General features: G+C 38.3%; 1 protein-coding gene across 4 annotated transcripts in view; it reads right to left on the minus strand.

Annotated features, from left to right (window-relative positions):
* The window catches only part of ANAPC10 (anaphase promoting complex subunit 10), a 225,149-nt gene that overhangs the window by 176,313 nt on the left and 26,855 nt on the right, over nucleotides 1–21,981 (minus strand). For all 4 annotated transcript variants that reach the window (XM_081232972.1, XM_081232970.1, XM_081232973.1 and 1 more), the window contains exon 4: nucleotides 14,474–14,594. In XM_081232972.1, coding sequence (XP_081089098.1) covers nucleotides 14,474–14,594 — 121 coding nt within the window. The remainder of the gene's footprint in view (nucleotides 1–14,473; nucleotides 14,595–21,981) is intronic.

Raw genomic sequence — 21,981 nt, forward strand, 5'->3', positions numbered from 1 at the left:
TTGTTTGTTTTCTTTGCCCTTGGCTGTTACTACTGTCACTCTGCCAAAAAAAAAACCCCAAAACAACAACAACAACAAAAAAGAGTGCAGTTCTTCCATAACTGCTGTGAAAGAACACCTGAAAAGAGCAACCATACGGCACAATGCTCTTGAAAGGATCCTCATCAATTTCATAGTTCCCTTTAAGTATGCATCAGCAGTTCAAAACCTTCCAATTCAAAGAATTATGAAACAAAATAAGAATACCCATCAGAATCTTCTTACTTGGCACAAATAGCATGATAGGAAAAGTTGGAATTCTTGCTATGAAAGCAAATAACTTAATTAGTCTCAAATCTATAAATTTAGAAACTATCACTCCAAAGAGTGATTAAACTACTTGCAAGAATTGTCTTAGTTCAGAACTGCATTAAATAAATTGCCTATTACAACATGTCACACAGGCTTAGGAAGGAAACTTTTCAGTCCCTATCTAACTGGATTCCTGACTATTATCAGCTTCTGTGACATCATATTCTCTTGATTTTTTTTCCTCATCTCTGGCAGTTCTTCTCAGCTTTTTTTCATTGGATGATCTTTTTCTACCCTTGAATATTGGCATTTCCACAGTTCCAGTCCTGGTACTCTTCTTTCCAACTATACACACTCCCTGAATGAAATCCAAACTCACACCAGAGCTTCTACTTACACATGGATGACTCCCAAATGACTCCCAAATCTACACCTCTAACCTAGACTTCTTTCCTCAGGTTCAGATCCATATACTTGACTACCCACTGTAAAGTCCCTCCATCTGAAAAGATACCAGAAGTCAGTGGCAAAAATAAATCTCATTAGCTTTAACTTTCTCTCTATCCCTACCCCCAGTGTTCCTTAACTCTGCATTTCATTTCTGATTAATCACAACATCCAACCAGTTGCCAGACATGAGGGGAAATCTAGATGCCCCCTCCTACCTACTTGAACCACCTGCCCGCACTCCCATTAACCCCAGGTAGCAATCAGTCACAAGTCCTTTTGATTCTACTTCAAACACATCCCTTCCTCTTGAACCCAAGTGCCATCACCTTAGTTAAAGCCTCATAATTTGCACCTGGATACTACATACCTGGTCTTTTTTTTTTTTTTTCCTGTGGTATGCGGGACTCTCACTGTTGTGGCCTCTTCTGTTGCGGAGCACAGGCTCCGGACACGCAGGCTCAGCGGCCATGGCTCACGGGCCCAGCCGCTCCGCAGCATGTGGGATCTACCCAGACCGGGGCACGAACCTGTGTCCCCTGCATTGGCAGGCGGACTCTCAACCACTGCGCCACCAGGGAAGCCCCATACCTGGTCTTTACACTGCTCCAGCCCCCTCATTCCCAAGATTTAACCTGATTAATGTTTCCTCATTTAAAGTCTAAACTCCCTAGAATCCTGAGGGCAAGCACAATCTGACTTTCGCCTATATATATTCAATGGAACAATTATATACTTATTCCCTACAAGAATGTATATTCCTTATGTACAGAGGCCATATTACCATCACAGTAAATGTGTTGAATGAATAAACACTTCTCCAGTCTTTCTTGCGGCTTCCTCGCACCTACCCAGCTTCCAAGCACACTACATTACTGGCAGTTCTGCCATTATGCCAGGTCCTCATGCTCCCATACCTTTATGTTCACCATGCCCCCTTTAAGAACACCTCCACTTTATTCTCCACCTGAGTAGGCTTTATATCTATCCTTCAGATTCAGTTGAACCACCACCTCTCTTAGAAAAAAAAATTTTTAACTAATATTCCTAATAGTCCACTGTGTTCCCATACCCCCTGCATGTATTTTCTAGACTATATTGTAATTGTTGACTTATTTGCCTGTCTCTTCCACCAGACTATGAAGTGCTTAAGGGCAGAAACCATGCCTATCTCTGCTGTATCCCTGGTGCCTAACACAGTGCCTGGCACTTAGCAGCCCCTAAATAAATATTTACTGAACAAAGCATGAATCTGTCTTATATAGGAATGCCAGGCTAGTCAAAAAAATCTATAGTCTAAGTTGATGGTCAAAAAAAAAACAAGAGACCCCGGAGGAAGATGGCGGAAGAGTAAGACGCGGAGATCACCTTCCTCCCCACAGATACATCAGAAATTCATCTACACGTGGAACAACTCCTACAGAACACCTACTGAACGCTGACAGAAGACCTCAGACCCCCCAAAAGGCAAGAAGCTCCCCACATACCTGGGTAGGGCAAAAGAAAAAAAGAATAAACAGAGACAATAGGATAGGGACGGGACCTGCACCAGTGGGAGGGAGCCGTGAAGGGGGGAAGGTTTCTACACACTACAAGCCCCTTCGCGGGCGGAGACTGCAGGTGGCGGAGGGGGAAAGCTTCGGAGTAGCGGAGGAGAGCACAGCAACAGGGGTGCGGAGGGCAAAGCGGAGAGATTCTGGCACAGAGGACCGGTGCCCTCAGGCACACACCAGCCCGAGAGGCTTGTCTGCTCGGCCGCCGTGGCGGGCGGGGCTGGGAGCTGAGGCTCGGGTATCGGCTTTCAGTCGGAGCGCAGGGAGAGGACTGGGGCTGGCGGCAGGAAGAGAGCCTGAAGGGGTTAGTGCACCACGGCTAGCCCGGAGGGAGTCCGGGGAAAGGGTCTGGAGCTGCTGAAGAGGCAAGAGACTTTTTTCCCTTTTGTTTCCTGGTGCGCGAGGAGAGGGCATTAAGAGGGCTTCTTGGGGAAGCGCCGGAGACAGGCACGAGCCGCGGGTAAGGCACGGACCTCGGAGACGGGCGTGGGCCGCCGCCGCCGCCGCCGCGGCCCGCCGCCGCCGCCGCTGCCGCCGCCGCCGCGGGGCCTGTGTGCGAGCGCGGGTCACTGTCCGCCCCGCCTTCCGGGGGGCCTGTGCACCCCGCCACTGCCGGGGTCCCCGAGACCCGGGGACGGCTTTCCCGGGAAAGCGCACGGAGCGCCACGGGCTGCTGCAACGTCACGCCGGCCTCTGCCGCCGCAGGCCCGCCCCACACTGCGCGCCCCTCCCTCCCCTCTGCCTGAGTGAGCCAGAGCCCCCGAATCAGCGGCTCCTTTAAACCCGTCCTGTCTGAGCGAAGAACGGACGCCCTCCGGCGACCTACGCGCAGAGGCGGGGCCAGGTCCAAGGCTGAGACCCGGGAGCTGTGAGAGCAGAGGCAGGGAAATCTCTCTGTGCAGCCTCGGAGGCAGCGGATTAAAGCTCCACGGTCCATTTGATGTGCCCTGCGTCTGTGGAGTGCATGAATGGACAGCGAATCATCCCAAATTGAGGAAGTGGACTTTGAGGACAAGATTTAAGACTTTCCCCCCTTTTCCTCTTTTTACAACGAATTATTCCAAATTAAGGAGGTGGACTTAGAGAGCAAGATTTCAGACTTCTCGCCCTTTTCCTCTTTTTACAACGAATTATCCCAAATTGAGGAGGTGGACTTGGAGAGCAAGATTTTTGATTTTTCCCCCTGCTCTCTTTTTGTGAATGTGTATGTGTAATCTTCTGTGTAAGATTCTCTCTGTATAGCTTTGCTTCCACCATATGTCTCAGGGTTCTATCGGTCCGGTTTTTTTTTTTTTTTTTCAATAATTACTTTCTAATTTTAATAACGCTACTATATTTCATACTTTATTCTATTTTACTTTACCTGCTCTTTCTTTTTTTCCTACTCTCCCTTCCTCCCTCCCTCCCTCCGCTCCTCCTTTCCTTCTTTCTTTTTCTTTCCTCCCTCCCACCCTTCTTCTTTCCACTTTCTTTTACTTTCCTTCCTCCCTCCCTCCTGTCTTTCTTCCTTTCCTTCCTCCCTCCCTCCCTCCTTTCTTTCCTTCTTTCTTTCCATCCTTCCTCCCTCCCTCCCTCCGTTCTTTCTTCCTTCCTTCCTTCCTTCCTTTCTTCCCTTCTTCCTTTCTTTCCCTCTCTCTTTCTTTCTTCTACTAATTCTTTCTTTCTACTTTTTCTCCCTGTTACTCTGAGCCGGGTGGATGAAAGGCTCTTGGTGCTGCAGCCAGGAGCCAGTGCTGTGCCTCTGAAGTGGGAGAGCCAACTTCAGGACACGGGTCCACAAGAGACCTCCCAGCTCCACATAATATCAAGCAGCGAAAATCTCCCAGAGATCTCCATCCCAACACCAGCACCCAGCTTCAGTCAACGACCAGCAAGCTACAGTGCAGGTCACCCTATGCCAAGCAACTAGCAAGGCAGGAACACAACCCCACCCATTAGCAGAGAGGCTACCTAAAAACATAATAAGGCCATAGGCACCCCAAAACACACCACCAGACGTGGACCTGTCCACCAGAAAGACAAGATCGAGCCTCAACCACCAGAGCACAGGAATTAGTCCCCCCCACCAGGAAGCCTACACAACCTACTGAAACAACCTTAGCCACTGGGGTCAGACACCAAAAACAACGGGAACTACGAATCTGCAGCCGGCAAAAAGGAGACCCCAAACACAGTAACATAAGCAAAATGAGAAGGCAGAAAAACACACAGCAGGTGAAGGAGCAAGATAAACACCTACCAGACCTAACAAATGAAGAGGTAATAGGCAGTCTACCTGAAAAAGAATTCAGAATAATGATAGTAAAGCTGATCCAAGATTCTATTTCCATGATCCATAATCTTGGAAATAGAATAGACAACATGCAAGAAACAGTTAACAAGGACCTAGAAGAACTAAAGATGAATCAAGCATCGATTAAAAACACAATAAATGAAATGAAAAATACTCTAGATGGGATCAATAGCAGAATAACTGAGGCAGAAGAACGGATAAGTGAGGTGGAAGATAAAATAGTGGAAATAACTGATGCAGAGCAAAATAAAGAAAAAAGAATGAAAAGAACAGAGGAGAGTCTCAGAGATCTCTGGGACAACATTAAACGCACCAACATTCGAATTATAGGGGTTCCAGAAGAAGAAGAGAAAAAGAAAGGGACTGAGAAAATATTTGAAGAGATTATAGTTGAAAACTTCCCTAATTTGGGAAAGGAAATAGTTAATCAAGTCCAGGAGGCACAGAGAGTCCCATACAGAATAAATCCAAGGAGAAATACACCAAGACACATATTAATCAAACTGTCAAAAATTAAACACAAAGAAATCATATTAAAAGCAGCAAGGCAAAAACAACAAATAACACACAAGGGAATCCCCATAAGGTTAACAGCTGATCTCTCAGCAGAATCCCTACAAGCCAGAAGGGAGTGGCAGGACATAATTAAAGTGATGAAGGAGAGAAACCTGCAACCTAGATTACTCTACCCAGCAAGGATCTCATTCAGATTTGATGGAGAAATTAAAACCTTTACAGACAAGCAAAAGCTGAGAGAGTTCAGCACCACCAAACCAGCTTTACAACAAATGCTAAAGGAACTTCTCTAGGCAAGAAACACAACAGAAGGAATATACCTACAATAACGAACCCAAAGCAATTAAGGAAATGAGAATAGGAACATACATATCAATAATTACCTTAAATGTAAATGGACTAAATGCTCCCACCAAAAGACACAGAGTGGCTGAATGGATACAAAAACAAGACCCATATATATGCTGTCTACAAGAGACCCACTTCAGACCTAGAGACACATACAGATTGAAAGTAAAGGGATGGAAAAAGATATTCCATGCAAATGGAAATCAAAAGAAAGCTGGAGTAGCAATTCTTATATCAGACAAAATAGACTTTAAAATAAAGACTATTAGAAGAGACAAGGAAGGACACTACATAACGATAAAGGGATCGATCCAAGAAGAAGATATAACAATTGTAAATATTTATGCACCCAACATAGGAGCACCTCAATACATAAGGCAAATACTAACAGCCATAAAAGGGGAAATCGACAGTAACACAATCATAGTAGGGGACTTTAACACCCCACTTTCACCAATGGACAGATCATCCAAAATGAAAATAAATAAGGAAACACAAGCTTTAAATGATACATTAAACGAGATGGACTTAGTTGATATTTATAGGACATTCCATCCAAAAACAACAGAATACACATTTTTCTCAAGTGCTCATGGAACATTCTCCAGGATAGATCATATCTTGGGTCACAAATCAAGCCTCGGTAATTTTAAGAAAATTGAAATTGTATCAAGTATCTTCTCCGACCACAATGCTATGAGACTAGACATCAATTACAGGAAAAGATGTGTAAAAAATACAAACACATGGAGGCTAAACAATACACTACTCAATAACGAAGTGATCACTGAAGAAATCAAAGAGGAAATTAAAAAATACCTAGAAACAAATGACAATGGAGACACGACGACCCAAAACCTATGGGACGCAGCAAAAGCAGTTCTAAGGGGGAAGTTTATAGCAATACAATCCCACCTTAAGAAACAGGAAGCATTTCGAGTAAACAACCTGACCCTGCACCTAAAGCAATTAGAGAAAGAAGAACAAAAATACCCCAAAGCTAGCAGAAGGAAAGAAATCATAAAGATCAGATCAGAAATAAATGAAAAAGAAATGAAGGAAACGATAGCAAAGATCAACCAAACTAAAAGCTGGTTCTTTGAGAAGATAAACAAAATTGACAAACCATTAGCCAGACTCATCAAGAAAAAAAGGGAGAAGACTCAAATCAATAGAATTAGAAATGAAAAAGGAGAAGTAACAACTGACACTGCAGAAATACAAAAGATTATGAGAGATTACTATAAGCAACTCTATTCCAATAAAATGGACAACCTGGAAGAAATGGACACATTCTTAGAAATGCACAACCTGCCAAGACTGACTCAGGAAGAAATAGAAAATATGAATAGACCAATCACAAGCACTGAAATTGAAACTGTGATTAAAAATCTTCCATCAAACAAAAGCCCAGGACCAGATGGCTTCACAGGTGAATTCTATCAAACATTTAGAGAAGAGCTAACACCTATCCTTCTCAAACTCTTCCAAAATATAGCAGAGGGAGGAACACTCCCAAACTCATTCTACGAGGCCGACATCACCTTGATACCAAAACCAGGCAAGGATGTCACAAAGAAAGAAAACTACAGGCCAATATCACTGATGAACATAGATGCAAAAATCCTCAACAAAATACTAGCAAACAGAATCCAAGAGCACATTAAAAGGATCATACACCATGATCAAGTGGGGTTTATCCCAGGAATGCAAGGATTCTTCAATATACGCAAATCAATCAATGTAATACACCATATTAACAAGTTGAAGGAGAAAAACCATATGATCATCTCAATAGATGCAGAGAAAGCTTTCGACAAAATTCAACACCCATTTATGATAAAAACCCTGCAGAAAGTAGGTATAGAGGGATCTTTCCTCAACATAATAAAGGCCATATATGACAAACCCACAGCCAACATTGTCCTCAATGGTGAAAAACTGAAACCATTTCCACTAAGATCAGGAACAAGACAAGGCTGCCCACTCTCACCACTCTTATTCAACATAGTTTTGGAAGTTTTAGCCACAGCAATCAGAGAAGAAAAGGAAATAAAAGGAATCCAAATTGGAAAAGAAGAAGTAAAGCTGTCACTGTTTGCAGATGACATGATACTATACATAGAGAATCCTAAAGATGCTACCGAAAAACTACTAGAGCTAATCAATGAATTTGGTAAAGTAGCAGGATATAAAATTAATGTACAGAAATCTCTGGCATTCCTGTACACTAATGATGAAAAATCTGAAAATGAAATCAAGAAAACACTCCCATTTACCATCGCAACAAAAAGAATAAAATATCTAGGAATAAACCTACCTAAGGAGACAAAAGACCTGTATGCAGAAAACTATAAGACACTGATGAAAGAAATTAAAGATGATACAAATAGATGGAGAGATATACCATGCTCCTGGATTGGAAGAATCAATATTGTGAAAATGACTCTACTACCCAAAGCAATCTACAGATTCAATGCAATCCCTATCAAACTACCAATGGCATTTTTCACAGAACTAGAACAAAAAATTTCAAAATTTGTTTGGAAAAACAAAAGGCCCCGAATAGCTAAAGCAATCTTGAGAACGAAAAACGGAGCTGGAGGAATCAGGCTCCCTGACTTCAGACTATACTACAAAGCTACAGTAATTAAGACAGTCTGGTACTGGCATAAAAACAGAAAGATAGATCAGTGGATCAGGATAGAAAGCCCAGAGATAAACCCACGCACATATGGCCAACTTATCTTTGATAAAGGAGGCAGGAATGTACAGTGGAGAAAGGACAGCCTCTTCAATAAGTGGTGCTGGGAAAACTGGACAGGGACATGTAAAAGTTTGAGATTAGATCATTCCCTAGCACCATACACAAAAATAAGCTCAAAATGGATTAAAGACTTAAATGTAAGGCCAGAAACTATCAAACTCTTAGAGGAAAACATAGGTAGAACACTCTATGACATAAATCACAGCAAGATCCTTTTGGACCCACCTCCTAGAGAAATGGAAATAAAAACAAAGATAAACAAATGGGACCTAATGAAACTTCAAAGCTTTTGCACAGCAAAGGAAACCATAAAGAAGACCAAAAGACAACCCTCAGAATGGGAGAAAATATTTGCAAATGAAGCAACTGACAAAGGATTAATCTCCAAAATTTATAAACAGCTCATGCAGCTCAATAGCAAAAAAACAGACAACCCAATCCAAAAATGGGCAGAAGACTTAAATAGGCATTTCTCCAAAGAAGATATACAGACTGCCAACAAACACATGAAAGAATGCTCAACATCATTAATCATTAGAGAAATGCAAATCAAAACTACAATGAGATATCATCTCACACCAGTCAGAATGGCCATCATCAAGGAATCTAGAAACAATAAATGCTGGAGAGGGTGTGGAGAAAAGGGAACACTCTTGCACTGCTGGTGGGAATGTGAATTGGTACAGCCACTATGGAGAACGGTATGGAGGTTCCTTAAAAAACTACAAATAGAACTACCATATGACCCAGCAATCCCACTACTGGGCATATACCCTGAGAAAACCATAATTCCAAAAGAGACATGTACCAAAATGTTCATTGCAGCTCTATTCACAATAGCCCGGAGCTGGAAACAACCTAAGTGTCCATCATCGGATGAATGGATAAAGAAGATGTGGCACATATATACAATGGAATATTACTCAGCCATAAAAAGAAACGAAACTGAGCTATTTGTAATGAGGTGGATAGACCTAGAGTCTGTCATACAGAGTGAAGTTAGTCAGAAAGAGAAAGACAAATACCGTATGCTAACACATATATACGGAATTTAAAAAAAAAAATGTCATGAAGAACCTAGGGGCAAAACGGGAATGAAGACGCAGACCTACTTGAGAATGGACTTGAGGATATGGGGAGGGGGAAGGGTGGGCTGTGACAAGGCGAAAGAGAGGCATGGACGTGTATACACTACCAAACGTAAGGTAGATAGATAGTGGGAAGCAGCCGCAGAGCACAGGGAGATCAGCTCGGTGCTTTGTGACCGCCTGGAGGGGTGGGATGGGGAGGGTGGGAGGGAGGGAGATGCATGAGGGAAGGGATGTGGGAACAGATGTATATGTATGACTGATTCACTTTGTTATAAAGCAGAAACTAATTTAAAAAATAAATAAATAAACTTAAAAAAAAAAAAAAAAAAAAAAAAAAAAAAACAAGAGATACAAGAATGTTTTTCTCTCTTAAAAATATATATGATACTCTACTGTGTAACATATTTTAGTTTCAAGAGAAAATGTACCCCAAATGCATAGATACCTCAACTCCATTTTAGAATTAAGTAATGTTTATAATTATGAATATTTTTTTAAATTGCATATGTTACTCTTAGAGAGGGATAAGAGACAACATTTCCAGCCTAAAAATTATGTGTACCTCACCAAAGCATTCCACACTCATTTCAAAGATGTCCTAAAGTTAGTTATAAAAATTAATTTTTAAAAATATTTTCTTTTAAATTGGCTAAATTCAATAAAAACTATTTTTTCCAAAGGCTCAATAAATTAAACACTCTGTCTTATCAAACCAATTTATGTTTGTAGATACTGCCTAAATCATTCTACTTTATAACAAGTTGTTTAAAATAGGCCCCTCATAAGAAAGTAAATATAAGTAGATTTTAAGATCAATGGAGAGAGTCAGAGCCTTTGTCTGCATCTCCTTACTCTACCACACACATTAATGGAAGGCAAATTATAATAGTAAATGTTATTTTAACAGAAGAGCTGACTTATTAACCACTTCTGTCAAAGTACCATATATGGACTCCCATAGCCACACTACTGATTTAAGACACAAGGTAGAGAGCCAAAATGCTCACCCACATGGAAGAAAAGGAAAATATCATTACAGCTCTCTTAACATTGAAGACTTGTTTCAAGCCTCCTCTTAAAAAAAAAAAATCACTTGGTAACAGCTTGATTATCTGAAGACAAAAACAAGGCTTAATATTCACTTCAGTGCTCAATCTTGTGCTCCATCAATATTTTATCCTTTTGTGGCTACAAATTTTAGAAGCAAAATGCTAACAATGAACCAAAGGACAGCTTTCACATATGCTGAAAACATCTGCTTAACCTTAAGTTACCAAGGTGTTTTTCATAAACTGTATAGAAATAATTTTGAGAGCTGTCACTATATGTCTAATAAATGACTTTGGTTTTATATTTAAGAATAAAAATTTCTACAACAGTTTTTTAAAAGAGAAATAACTAGTTAGAAAATTAAAAAAGACTTTAAGTTTTCTCGGATTTTAGCTGGAGATGTATTCTAAAATGTTAAAATGGGCACATTTAATATATAGTATTGTTTTGGTTCCTCACTGTAAACAACAAAAAATTTCCTTCACACATATTTTCCCTTCTGAGAGCAAAGGAAAAGAACAACATCAAACCAAAACATAATGCTAAAATACAAATGATTTAAACATTTAAAAGCAACTATATCTTTATTCAAAAACATCTCCAAAATAACTTCCTGGACAACATGAACATGATTTCTGGCATAAAAATAACACAACAGAGATGAAATATTTTGAAAAGATAATGACACAGACTCTGAAATGCTAAATTCTCACTTCTATATAGAAATAGTCTCTTGTGCAGAAGCAATAAATTATAAACATATTATAAAATGTTCTTAGGTTGTTGGTTTCCAATTTGCATAGGATAGATAATTTTGAAAACAAGAAAGTAGAATGAACAGCGTAAATAAATTCAACTCTGGTGCCAAAAATGTTCTAATTGGCCAAACCCAGTGTTGGTATCTTGCATCCATTAGGCAGAAAAGTCTAAACTTCATTTCTGTTTTAATTTTAAGTCCCCCCTCAGGTATAAAAGTTAAAATAAGCATTCTAGAATAGTAAAGCAAGGGCCTGATCTTTTTGTAGAGATTTTTCAACAGAGGTAACAAAGATCTAGATATATCATGTTTCATAGCTGAGATGAAGGGAAACATATGATAGAAAACCAATAATTTTTGAATAAATAGGGTAACCTGTTAGCTTTCCTCACCCTGAACTATAATTTTTTAACAGTTGCTATTTCAAATCAATAATAAAATTAAAGAAAGTAGGTTTTAGAGTGTTTCAAGTAAACAAATCCAGAATTTCTAGTAAAAAGGGAAAACCTATTAAAATACTCCAGTACACACTACACCCTCCAGTGGGCAAGCATCCATGGAAAAATATAAGAAGATTTCGTTGGATTTTCCACTCAGTCAATCAGGCCTATAACTAATAAAATGATGGTTCTAAAAACCTCATAAGAGTTCACACTATTTTAATCTCTCGTCTTAGTATATAAGTTAGAAAAAGCAAAGACTTTTCTATAGTAACAATTTAGATGTTATAGGAGAATAATGTTAGAAAATAAAATCATGATCTGCTTATCTTTCCTTAAAAAACAAAGTGCTATCAGATTCTTAATTTCTTAAACTTATAAAAGAAAAACGGTACACAGAGTAAATCACATATAAAGTTGTATAATTAAAGATAAAAGTATTCTTTATACCATGAGCTGCAAAGGCAGCACTAATATTTTAAAGCAAAATCCAAAAATTATGGTTCCTTAGTGAGAACTGTGGCAGAAAAGCAGTAGGTTCATTAAGTTTTTCAGGAAAACAACTTACATTATCACCTGGTAATATTTAGTATTACTGGTCTCATGAGGCTATGTGGTCACTACACTTAGAATAAAATTAAGAGACTATTTAAAAGAGCCCTTATTCTATATGACTAATGTTTCATGACTTAAATAATAGAAGCAAAGACTAGATTAAAAGTATTCTACAATGGTCCAAATATCATTTAAAGTTTCTCTAATTTACAAAATACAAACATATATTTAATACATAAATTTAATACATAAATCTGATCTAAACCTAGATCAGATATGAAGATGTATAGTTCCCAAAATGAATTAAAGAATTTTTGAATATATATACTCTAGGAAAAACTAGTACAACTAAGACTACTTAAGGTCTTGAACTTACCACTAAGCTTATGAGACCAGCAGTTACAGGACAATAGTGACATCTAGTGGACACTACAAATATATACCACACATATCTTGGAATAAAACCTTTTATTTCTAGTGTTTCACATATTTCAACCTGTCTGAAGAAGTATATGACAAATCTTTAGTTGTAAACCAAAACAAGCTGACTCTGCGCCTTAAAAGCTTCTCAATATGAGTGACCCAATCATGTGATAAATATAAAATGTTTAACAATTAAAGTATAAGAAGTAAATATCTCAAGTCTTTAAGCACTAAGCACTAATTAAATGTATCAAATACATGACAAAAAGAAGGTCTAGCAAATGGTCCAGTATGATTATGATAATAAAAAGAATTTAAAAGATTCTGAACGAAACAAGTGAAAAATGAAAAAAAAATAAAGAAGGAAAATTAAGAGCTGATCTATTTATGAATTTATTCAAGCATGGGAAGAACATATTAACCAGTATAGTCTGTCAGACAAAATAAGAAATGTTTTTAAACTAGAAGATTATCTTATTTATGACAATGTTTCAAAACCAGATTAGTTCTCAAGAAAATTTATAGGATTATTCTTTAAAAGTAAAGGAAGATAACTGGAAGAAAACCAGCTAATCCTCTCAAGAAGTGATGAACTTACCTCAAAGAAGGACAAAAAAACAAACAACAAAAAGTACTTGTGGACAATGTCCTTACTTATTATTTGTTCACACATAAGCAGATTTCACAAGAGAACGGACACTGCACTTAATGAGAAAGCAATGAAAGTATATGTGATTTTTATTAAGCATTTTATCACTAACTCAGGGAAGAAATACAAATATTTAGAACCTAGAGATAGGATCTAAATATAAACACTAAGTCAAATAAGAATCCAGGCCACAAAGTAACTGGAAGTCTTTCAAAAATCACACATCCTTCCCAGATCTCTCAGAACCATCTAATTTAAAAGATTTTAATGATTATTTGAGCTCAATGATTTTCTGAAAAGAAAAAATGCTAAGGGCCAGAACTTTCCAAGTATACAGTTCAAAATCATTGAAGATATCTCTGAAATGTAAATATTTTGGGATTAATAAAATTCAGGTCACAAAAACACTGTCTTACTGTCTTCAAAAAGTTATCAGAGGATAAATAAATTGTGATATATTCAAACAATGGATTACAACTCAGGAAGCAAAAAGAATGAAGTACTGATACATGCAACAACATAGATGAATCTCAAAAAAATTAGGCTGAGTGAAAGAAGTCTTACATAAAAGTATACCCTGTATGATTTCATTTATATGATATTCTAGAACAGGCAAAACTGATCTATGGAATGAATGAATGAATGAATAAACAAAATCACAACAAGAGTTACCTCTAAGGCTAGGATAAAGATGGAGATTGACTGGGAAGGAATATGAGGGAATTTTCTGGGGTAATGGAAATGTTCTAAATTTTAACAAGAGTTGGGGTTACACAGATGTATGCATTTGTCAAAACTCACCAATAATATACTTAAGAGTTATGCAAAATTTATATAAATTTTACCTTAAAAAATAAACCTTAAGCAAATATTAATAACTCCAGTTATCATATACCATGCTAAAGCATTTGGGGTGATGTGTATAAATATCTGCAACTTATTTTGAAATGCACATAAAAATTAGATGATGGACAGATTATAATAAAGCAAATATAGCAAAACACTAACAACTGTAGAATCTAGGATAGAAGTATGTTGAGGTTCTCTATTTAATTCTTTCAGATTTTCTGTATGTCTGAAAATTTCCATAATAAGATGTTAGGAAAAAAATAAAGATGACAATCAGAATTCAAAAGAAAATTAAAAATATAAAAATTTAAAATATGTTCTCTAAAATATTAACAATTTTCCTTTTATATATTAACATTTTAATCTACTTAATGTCAAAAGTGACCATCTTCTAAAGAGCAAACATTACAGGACAAAATATTTAAAAAAATTTTAAAGACATACCCGAATTTCTTGAAGATTGTGAAAATTATTTCCTACTCTGACTGAGATCTTGCTTGGAGTATAGCTTTCATCAGATTTGTAGTCCGCATAAATACATAATGTCTTCACTGTTGTTTTTCTTCTAAAAGCAATAAAGTAAAAACAACAAGCCTTTTATCATGTGGAAAGATTATATACAAAACATGTTATCTTCTGATTTTAAAAGTCATATAGTTTGCTAAAATGAGTATTTGAATGAATAATTTCCATGTTCTTTAATTTTAACAATGATGAAAATGAAGAACATGTGATAAAATAGATACACATGTTATACTTTTACAGACATCTCTTACCTAGAACGTGGTCAAGAAACAGATGTAAGCAAAAAAAGAAACAGTTAAGCCAAAATAGGTACCTTAGACTGCAAACAAGCATTAAGAGTTTTCAGTTCTCATTTGTATTTTAGACAAAGAAATTATTCTAACAGCTTGTTTTTCTTTACTAGTTAATTACTTAATTTCCTATGTTAATACTTGAAAATAACTAGCTAAGTGAGAAACTAATTCTAGCAAAAAGAAAAATGTTTAAAAAAACAGAAAGTGTAATCTTATTACTTAATGCAAGAAATAAAATTCTACTGTTTTTAAAACATACATATCTTAGAAAAATAAGCAAAGACTACATAACAAAAATTAACCTCAGAAAACTGCAAGTGGCCAGAAAATATGTTCAACCTCCAATAATCAAAGAAAGAGAAATTAAAACATACATAGACATTAGTCTTTTATCATATTGGGAAATATGAAAATAACTGATAATACCCAAATTTGATTAGAAAAAGGTATTTTCATAGACATTTAGTAGGTACAAAGCCTTTGACTCACAAATTCAACTTCTAAGAATGCATTAAAAGACAATAACACAACTACTCTAAAGCAGATGAAGAGAAATCTTTATTCTTCTGCAGTTAAATTACTGAAAAATTATAAACAACTTAAATGTCCATCTCAATACAGAATTAAACAGATTACAATATACCCAATTTAATGAAGTACTACACAACTATTTAAGATACACATAGATATGTAATTACAGTAGGGAAAAAAAGCAGATAACAAAACAGAATATAAAAAAGGATTGCATTTGGGGAAAAACAAAAAAATTTTTAAAGTCATATAAACCTACATAGGTATAGAAAAAGGTCTAGATAGAATCATACAAAAATAGTAAAAGTGACTATTTTGATGCTGTGAAACTTATTTTCTTCTTTATGATTTTTATATTTTCTGATTAATCTTTTAAAATAAGCATGTATTATTGTGGTCATCAGGGAGGAAAAACAGACAATTTAAATATCAACCAAAAAAACCATAAAGAAGTCTATTTAAACGTGCTTTACAAGTCAAGATCTGATATAAACTGGCCCTCACTTAATAACGAGCTCCTTGAACAGAAGTAGCCTGTGTCAAAAGTCAGTCTATAAAAACAGCAGGGGATCTATAGCTCTTAGTGAGGGGACCAAACTTCTATAGCTCAAGCTTTTCATCAGAAAGGAATGGGGAAAGTTAAGGACTTTTCCTCAAATAATAAAGACAGATCAAGATGTAAAACGCTAAATACTCAGGAATTGCTGACAGGATAAATACCATCACCAGATTTTCAAAAGAGGCCAGCGGTATCAAACTGACATCCTTCTCTGTCTGCTGCGCCAGGAAGGAGACAGGAGGGGAAGCGCCAGAAAGAAGGGGAAAGTTTGAAGGGCTTACAAAAGATCTTTGCCCTGATGCACCAGCCATAAACAGGCAGTGAGAGGCCTTTCTTATCATGGAGAGATCAAAGATCATGAAGATTACCCTTAAGGATTTCTTTCTTTTTTTTTTTTTTAAACAAAAGCAGATCTAAAGGACCAAACTTTTTGCTCAGAATAATTTCATCTCTAGGTTATTAAATTCAGGATAACTTAGTCGCTGAACCTACAAGATAACCAGGGTTAGGTTAGAAAGGCAAAGAATAATAATAACACTAATGATTATAAACACAACAGCAACAGCAGAAATAGCAAGTGAACAAGTGAATACTCTGTGTCTGGCCCAGAAGCAATGCTTTATATGTATTATCTCATTGACTCCTTAACCTTGTGATACAGGAACTATTATCACCTCTATTTACTGATTAAAAAAAAAAAGTAACACTCAGGTTAATAACTGGCTTAAGGTCACAAAGCTAGTAGGTGGGCAGTGTTGTAGTTTATGCATGTGTCTGCCTGCCTCATATGATATTAACTACTATAACCTTCCTATTAATTAATCGTACTTAGCTTATCCAGCATTGTCATTGACACCATTTAACAGATGTAGATGTTTATAATTCTTTAAATTTGAGCTACATCATGGGTCCTTACCCTTGGGTCTATGTAGCCCCAGAAATCATATATATAACTTATGCTATATATGCAGTTTCATTAGATTTGAGAAGGAAACTGTGACCTCCCATAAAGTTAAAACTGTTACTCCATAAAGCCTTTTAAAATTATTTATAAATTTTATCTCATGGTAAATTTTAAAAATAATATTGCTTAGAAAATCATTCTGCTTGTCCAGTGGCAATGTATGTGGGAAGGAAGCACATACACTGTGCTGCTACAGGACTTGCCCTCCCACCATAAACAACTAGAGTACCAGACAACATATATGAAACAATCGTCTGCAGACACTGAATGACTAGACGCAAAGGCCTGTAAGTCCTGAGAGAAAGGAAACGAATGAGGTGAGCCCTATGAACAACTGGGCTTTCTGACTGATGGCAATTTCTCAACTGCTATGCAGGCAGAGAAAAGCCTAAAAGATTCTCACAGTCTCATTGAACTGAGGAAGGAGCTATACTGAGAAAAAACTCCAAAAATCTGCCTGGAGTCCCCTTGAGTCTTTGAACACCAATCTATACAGGCATAGATAGGGTGAAACTCCACAAAGACATGCAAAGAACAGTTGCTGGGGGAAAAACAATTACTGAGAAACAGTAAGCCAAACAATTCCCAGAGCTTTGCACAGAGTAAGCAAACATTAGAGTTCCCAGTAACCAAAGTGGAGAATCCAAATAGCTCCTCAAATGTCTAGGACATTCATTTGAGATCCCAGAAGGATCAAGCCTTTGTATTCCATGAGGCTAATCTTGCCCAAGAGAAGTGACCTTAAAGAGTGGTCTGGGGGCTTGCATGGTGGCGCAGTGGTTGAGAGTCCGCCTGCCGATGCAGGGGACACGGGTTCATGCCCTGGTCCGGGAAGATCCCACATGCCGTGGAGCGGCTAGGCCCGTGAGCCATGGGCGCTGAGCCTGCGCGTCCAGAGCCTGTCCTCCGCAATGGGAGAGGCCACAACAGTGCGAGGCCTGCGTACTGAAAAAAAAAAAAGAGTGGTCTGGGGATCTATGGGGGATCTGTACGTGATTTCAAGATCTTTTCAGGGCATCAACAAGGTCACAACTATTTTCCTAATAACACTAAGATGTTACTTGCCTTTTTCAGAATCATTCTTTTATGAGTATACAGTGGAGTTTTCCAGATGTGATCTGACACGGGATACTGTAAAAGATTTAATAAAGAAGCGTATGTGTGACTCCAGCTGTCTCCTCTGAAGCCAGACACTAAAGAGATTCACAAAAAAAGTAAAACAATAACACTCTTCTCACTATTTTTTGTTTTGGAAGAGACAGTTATTTTTCATCTAAAAATGTTATTTATGTTAACATAATAGGTTAATTATTTAACTTTAGATGAATAAATAGATACTTTAAAATTCCTCAGCTATAATTTCCAATATGGTAAATACTGAGAGGATATAAAAAGTCAACAGAAGATCTTTGGAGACCTCAATAAAAGTTTAAAGTGGTACTGAAACCAAAAAACATTGGAGGCTTGCTGCCCTTGAGCAGGGATCAGCAAACCACAGCTCAGAGGCCAAATGTGACTGACCACTTATTTTTGTAAAAAAAGTAATACTGAAGCAAAGCAACACCCATTCACTTACAAACTGTCCATAGCTGCCTTTGCACTACAACAGCAAAGCTGAGCAGTTGCCACAGCTTAAAACATAGTTTGTGAGGTCTAAAATATTTACTATCTACCCCATTACAAAAAGTTGGCTGACTTCTACCCTAGAGTAAAAGGTACTCTAGACCACAGTAAAGGGGCTTAAAATGAAGCCTCAAAAAGATCAAGTTGATTCTTAAGAACTTATCTGCCTGCCAGAACAAAGTCTAATCGTCTTTAAAAAACAAAATCCAACCAATCCAATCCAATCCATTATTTTGTTTATGAATTTGGAATTTGGGCAGGGCCCAGAAGGGAAGGCTCCACACAGCATTGGGTGTGGCTATTTGACTTGAGAGGTGAAGGACCTGCTTCCAAGATGGCTCACTAATACGGTGGTAAGCTGGTGATACTTGTCAGCTGGGAGCCTAGCTGAGAGCTTGGGTTTTGATTCACTTTTTTTATGGGCTTCTCCATTTGATGTGTTTTCTCACAGCATTGTAGATGGGTATCAAGGGAGAGAATCACATAAAAGAGAGAACAAGGCAGATTGCCTTTTATGATCAAGCCTTAGAAATAACCGTATCATAACATTCATACTCTATTAGACAAGAAATCCACAAAGGCCTGACCAGTTTCAAGAGGGAAGACATAGATGTCATCTCTTGATTAAGTAGTAGCAAAGCTGAAGAAGAGCATATGCAATAGGAAATAATAATGTGAACATACTGGAAAACATTGTCTCCCTTTCCTGGAAATCAGGGGGTGGAACTGAAAGTTCTAACCTGCTAATCACATGGCTGGTTCTCCCCACAACCAGCCCCCACCCTTGAGTGGAATCCAAAAGTCACCTTCCCTAAAGTGTTTTCAAGAGCCTGAGAGCAAGAAGTCAAATATTATCCCATTGCTCTTAAAATTCAGGAAATTCCAAGGGTTTGGGGAGCTGTGAGCCAGGAACTATGCATGAAGACCAAGTATATATGAGACATCTGAATAACCATGTATTCTTCTTATAAATCACAATATTGTAATAATTGAATACTAGTAACAACTTTGGGTCAATAAATTAGATAATTTTGATAAAATGGACAAGTTCTTTGAAAAAACAAATTATCAAAACTGATTCAAAAAAAAAACAAACAACCCAATCAAAAAATGGGTGGAACACCTAAATAGACATTTCTCCAAAGAAGACATAAAGATGGCCAATGAGCACATGAAAGGATGCTCAACATCACTAATTATTAGAGAAAAGCAAATCAAAACTGCAAAATTGCAGAAAAGCAAATCAAAACCTCACACTGGTCAGAATGGCCATCATTACAAAATCTACAAACAATAAATGCTGGAGAGGCTGTGGAGAAAAGGAGGGAAACCTCTTACACTGTTGGTGGGAATGTAAATTGATACAGCCACTATGGAGAACAGTATGAATGTTCCTTAAAAAGTCTGCTCCATTCTTTCTCTCCTCTTTCTGAGACTCCAACACATACATTAGGCTGCTTGAAATTTTGCTACCACTCACTTTTTAAAAACTGTTTTTCTCTTTGTTCTATGGATTAAATAATTTCTATTGATCTGTACTTAGGTTTACTGGCCATTGTTCTGCAGACTCCAGTGTCCTGTTAAACCAATTCAATGAGTTTTCCATTATAGATATTATAATTTTCAGTTCTAGAATTTCCATTTATTTCTTTGTTATCAGCTCTCTCCTGATAATTCCCATCTATTCTGTCATTATGTCTATCTATCATTTCCTAAGTTCTTAGACATATTTATTATCACTGCTTTATAAAGTCCTTGTCACCTAATTCATCATCTGAGGAATCTCAGTATCTATTTCTTTTTTTTTTTTTTTTTTTCTTTTTGCGGTATGCGGGCCTCTCACTCTTGTGGCCTCTCCCGTTGCGGAGCACAGGCTCCGGATGCGCAGGCCCAGCGGCCATGGCTCACGGGCCCAGCCGCTCCGCGGCATATGGGATCCTCCCAGACCGGGGCACGAACCCGTATCCCCTGCATCGGCAGGCGGACTCTCAACCACTGCGCCACCAGGGAGGCCCTCAGTATCTATTTCTATTGACTGCTTCTTTTCTTTGACTATGAGTCACAGTTTCTGACTTCTTTGCACACTTTGCTCAGTAGATTTTTATTATAAGCTGGACAACTTAGATGATCAGTCATAGGGAGACTAGAATAGGTTGTCTTCCTTTAAAAGATGTCTATATACTTTTTTTTTAAAAGCACTTATTTATTATTTATTTTTTTGGCTGCATTGGGTCTTTGTTGCTGCACACGGGCTTTCTCTGGTTGCGGTGAGTGGGGGCTGCTCTTCGTTGCAGTGCGCGGGCTTCTCATTGCGGTGGCTTCTCTTGTTGTGGAGCACAGGCTCTAGGTGTGCAGGCCTCAGTAGTTGTGGCACGTGGGCTCAGTGGTTGTGACTCGCGGGCTCTAGAGAGCAGGCTCAGTAGTTGTGGTGCACGGGCTCAGTTGCTCCACGGCATGTGGGATCTCCCCCGACCAGGGATCGGGCCCGTGTCCCCTGCATTGGCAGGTGGATTTGTATTCACTGCACCACCAGGGAAGTCCCTATATACTTATTTAAAAATGCATTTGAAAGTACAGGGGAAAAGAAATTATCAACTTGTTCATAGGCCAATGTAAACATTTTTAAAATAACTATTCATCTAGCAGACAGTGTTTTCCATCATTCTACCATAAGTCAGTCTCAAGAGCTGGTTTCTTTATGTTGCTGGAAACATACTCAAATGGAACTGACTCCAAGTTGCTTGTTAAAAAGATAAATGAACAAATGACTTGTAGTTGTAAATTCCAGGGAAAGACTTGAAGAAAGGTTAGAATTTGGAAAAGGTTATGCTAGGCACATGGGGCATAAATGCATATACTCAACAATAAGTTCCATATCTTCTTGACACTATCAAGAAATAATGTTTTTTGTTTGTTTGTTTGTTTGTTTTTTGCGGTACGCGGGCCTCTCACTGCTGTGGCCTCTCCCGTTGCGGAGCACAGGCTCCGGACGCGCAGGCTCAGCGGCCATGGCTCACAGGCCCAGCCACTCCACGGCATGTGGGATTTTCCCGGACCGGGGCACGAACCCGTGTCCCCTGCATCAGCAGGCGGACTCTCAACCACTGCGCCACCAGGGAAGCCCAGAAATAGTGTTCTTATTTCATCCTTTTCCACTACCCTGTTGACAGCATTCAGAAAAGATATAATATGTTCATAGATCTCCCTTTCACGGGTTTCTTGCCACTTTACTTAGTCTTCTCAACGGCCGTCAACTATTGCTTTATTCCAGGATCTGACCCAACTCTTTTGCGTTCAGGGATCAGGGGCACAGCACTTGAAATACAGATAGACAGGTGGTTTACTGTGACAGCTACCCTTCAGCTTCATCCCTGTGTTCTTCCTGCCCTGCGTCAGCACTGCTGTCACCCTCCTTGACTCGAGTGGACTGTCTGATATCTGAAAAAGGTCAATTTCT

The sequence above is a fragment of the Mesoplodon bidens genome, assembly GCF_964165515.1.
Source record: "Mesoplodon bidens genome assembly, chromosome: 1".
Classification (NCBI taxonomy): domain Eukaryota; kingdom Metazoa; phylum Chordata; class Mammalia; order Artiodactyla; family Ziphiidae; genus Mesoplodon; species Mesoplodon bidens.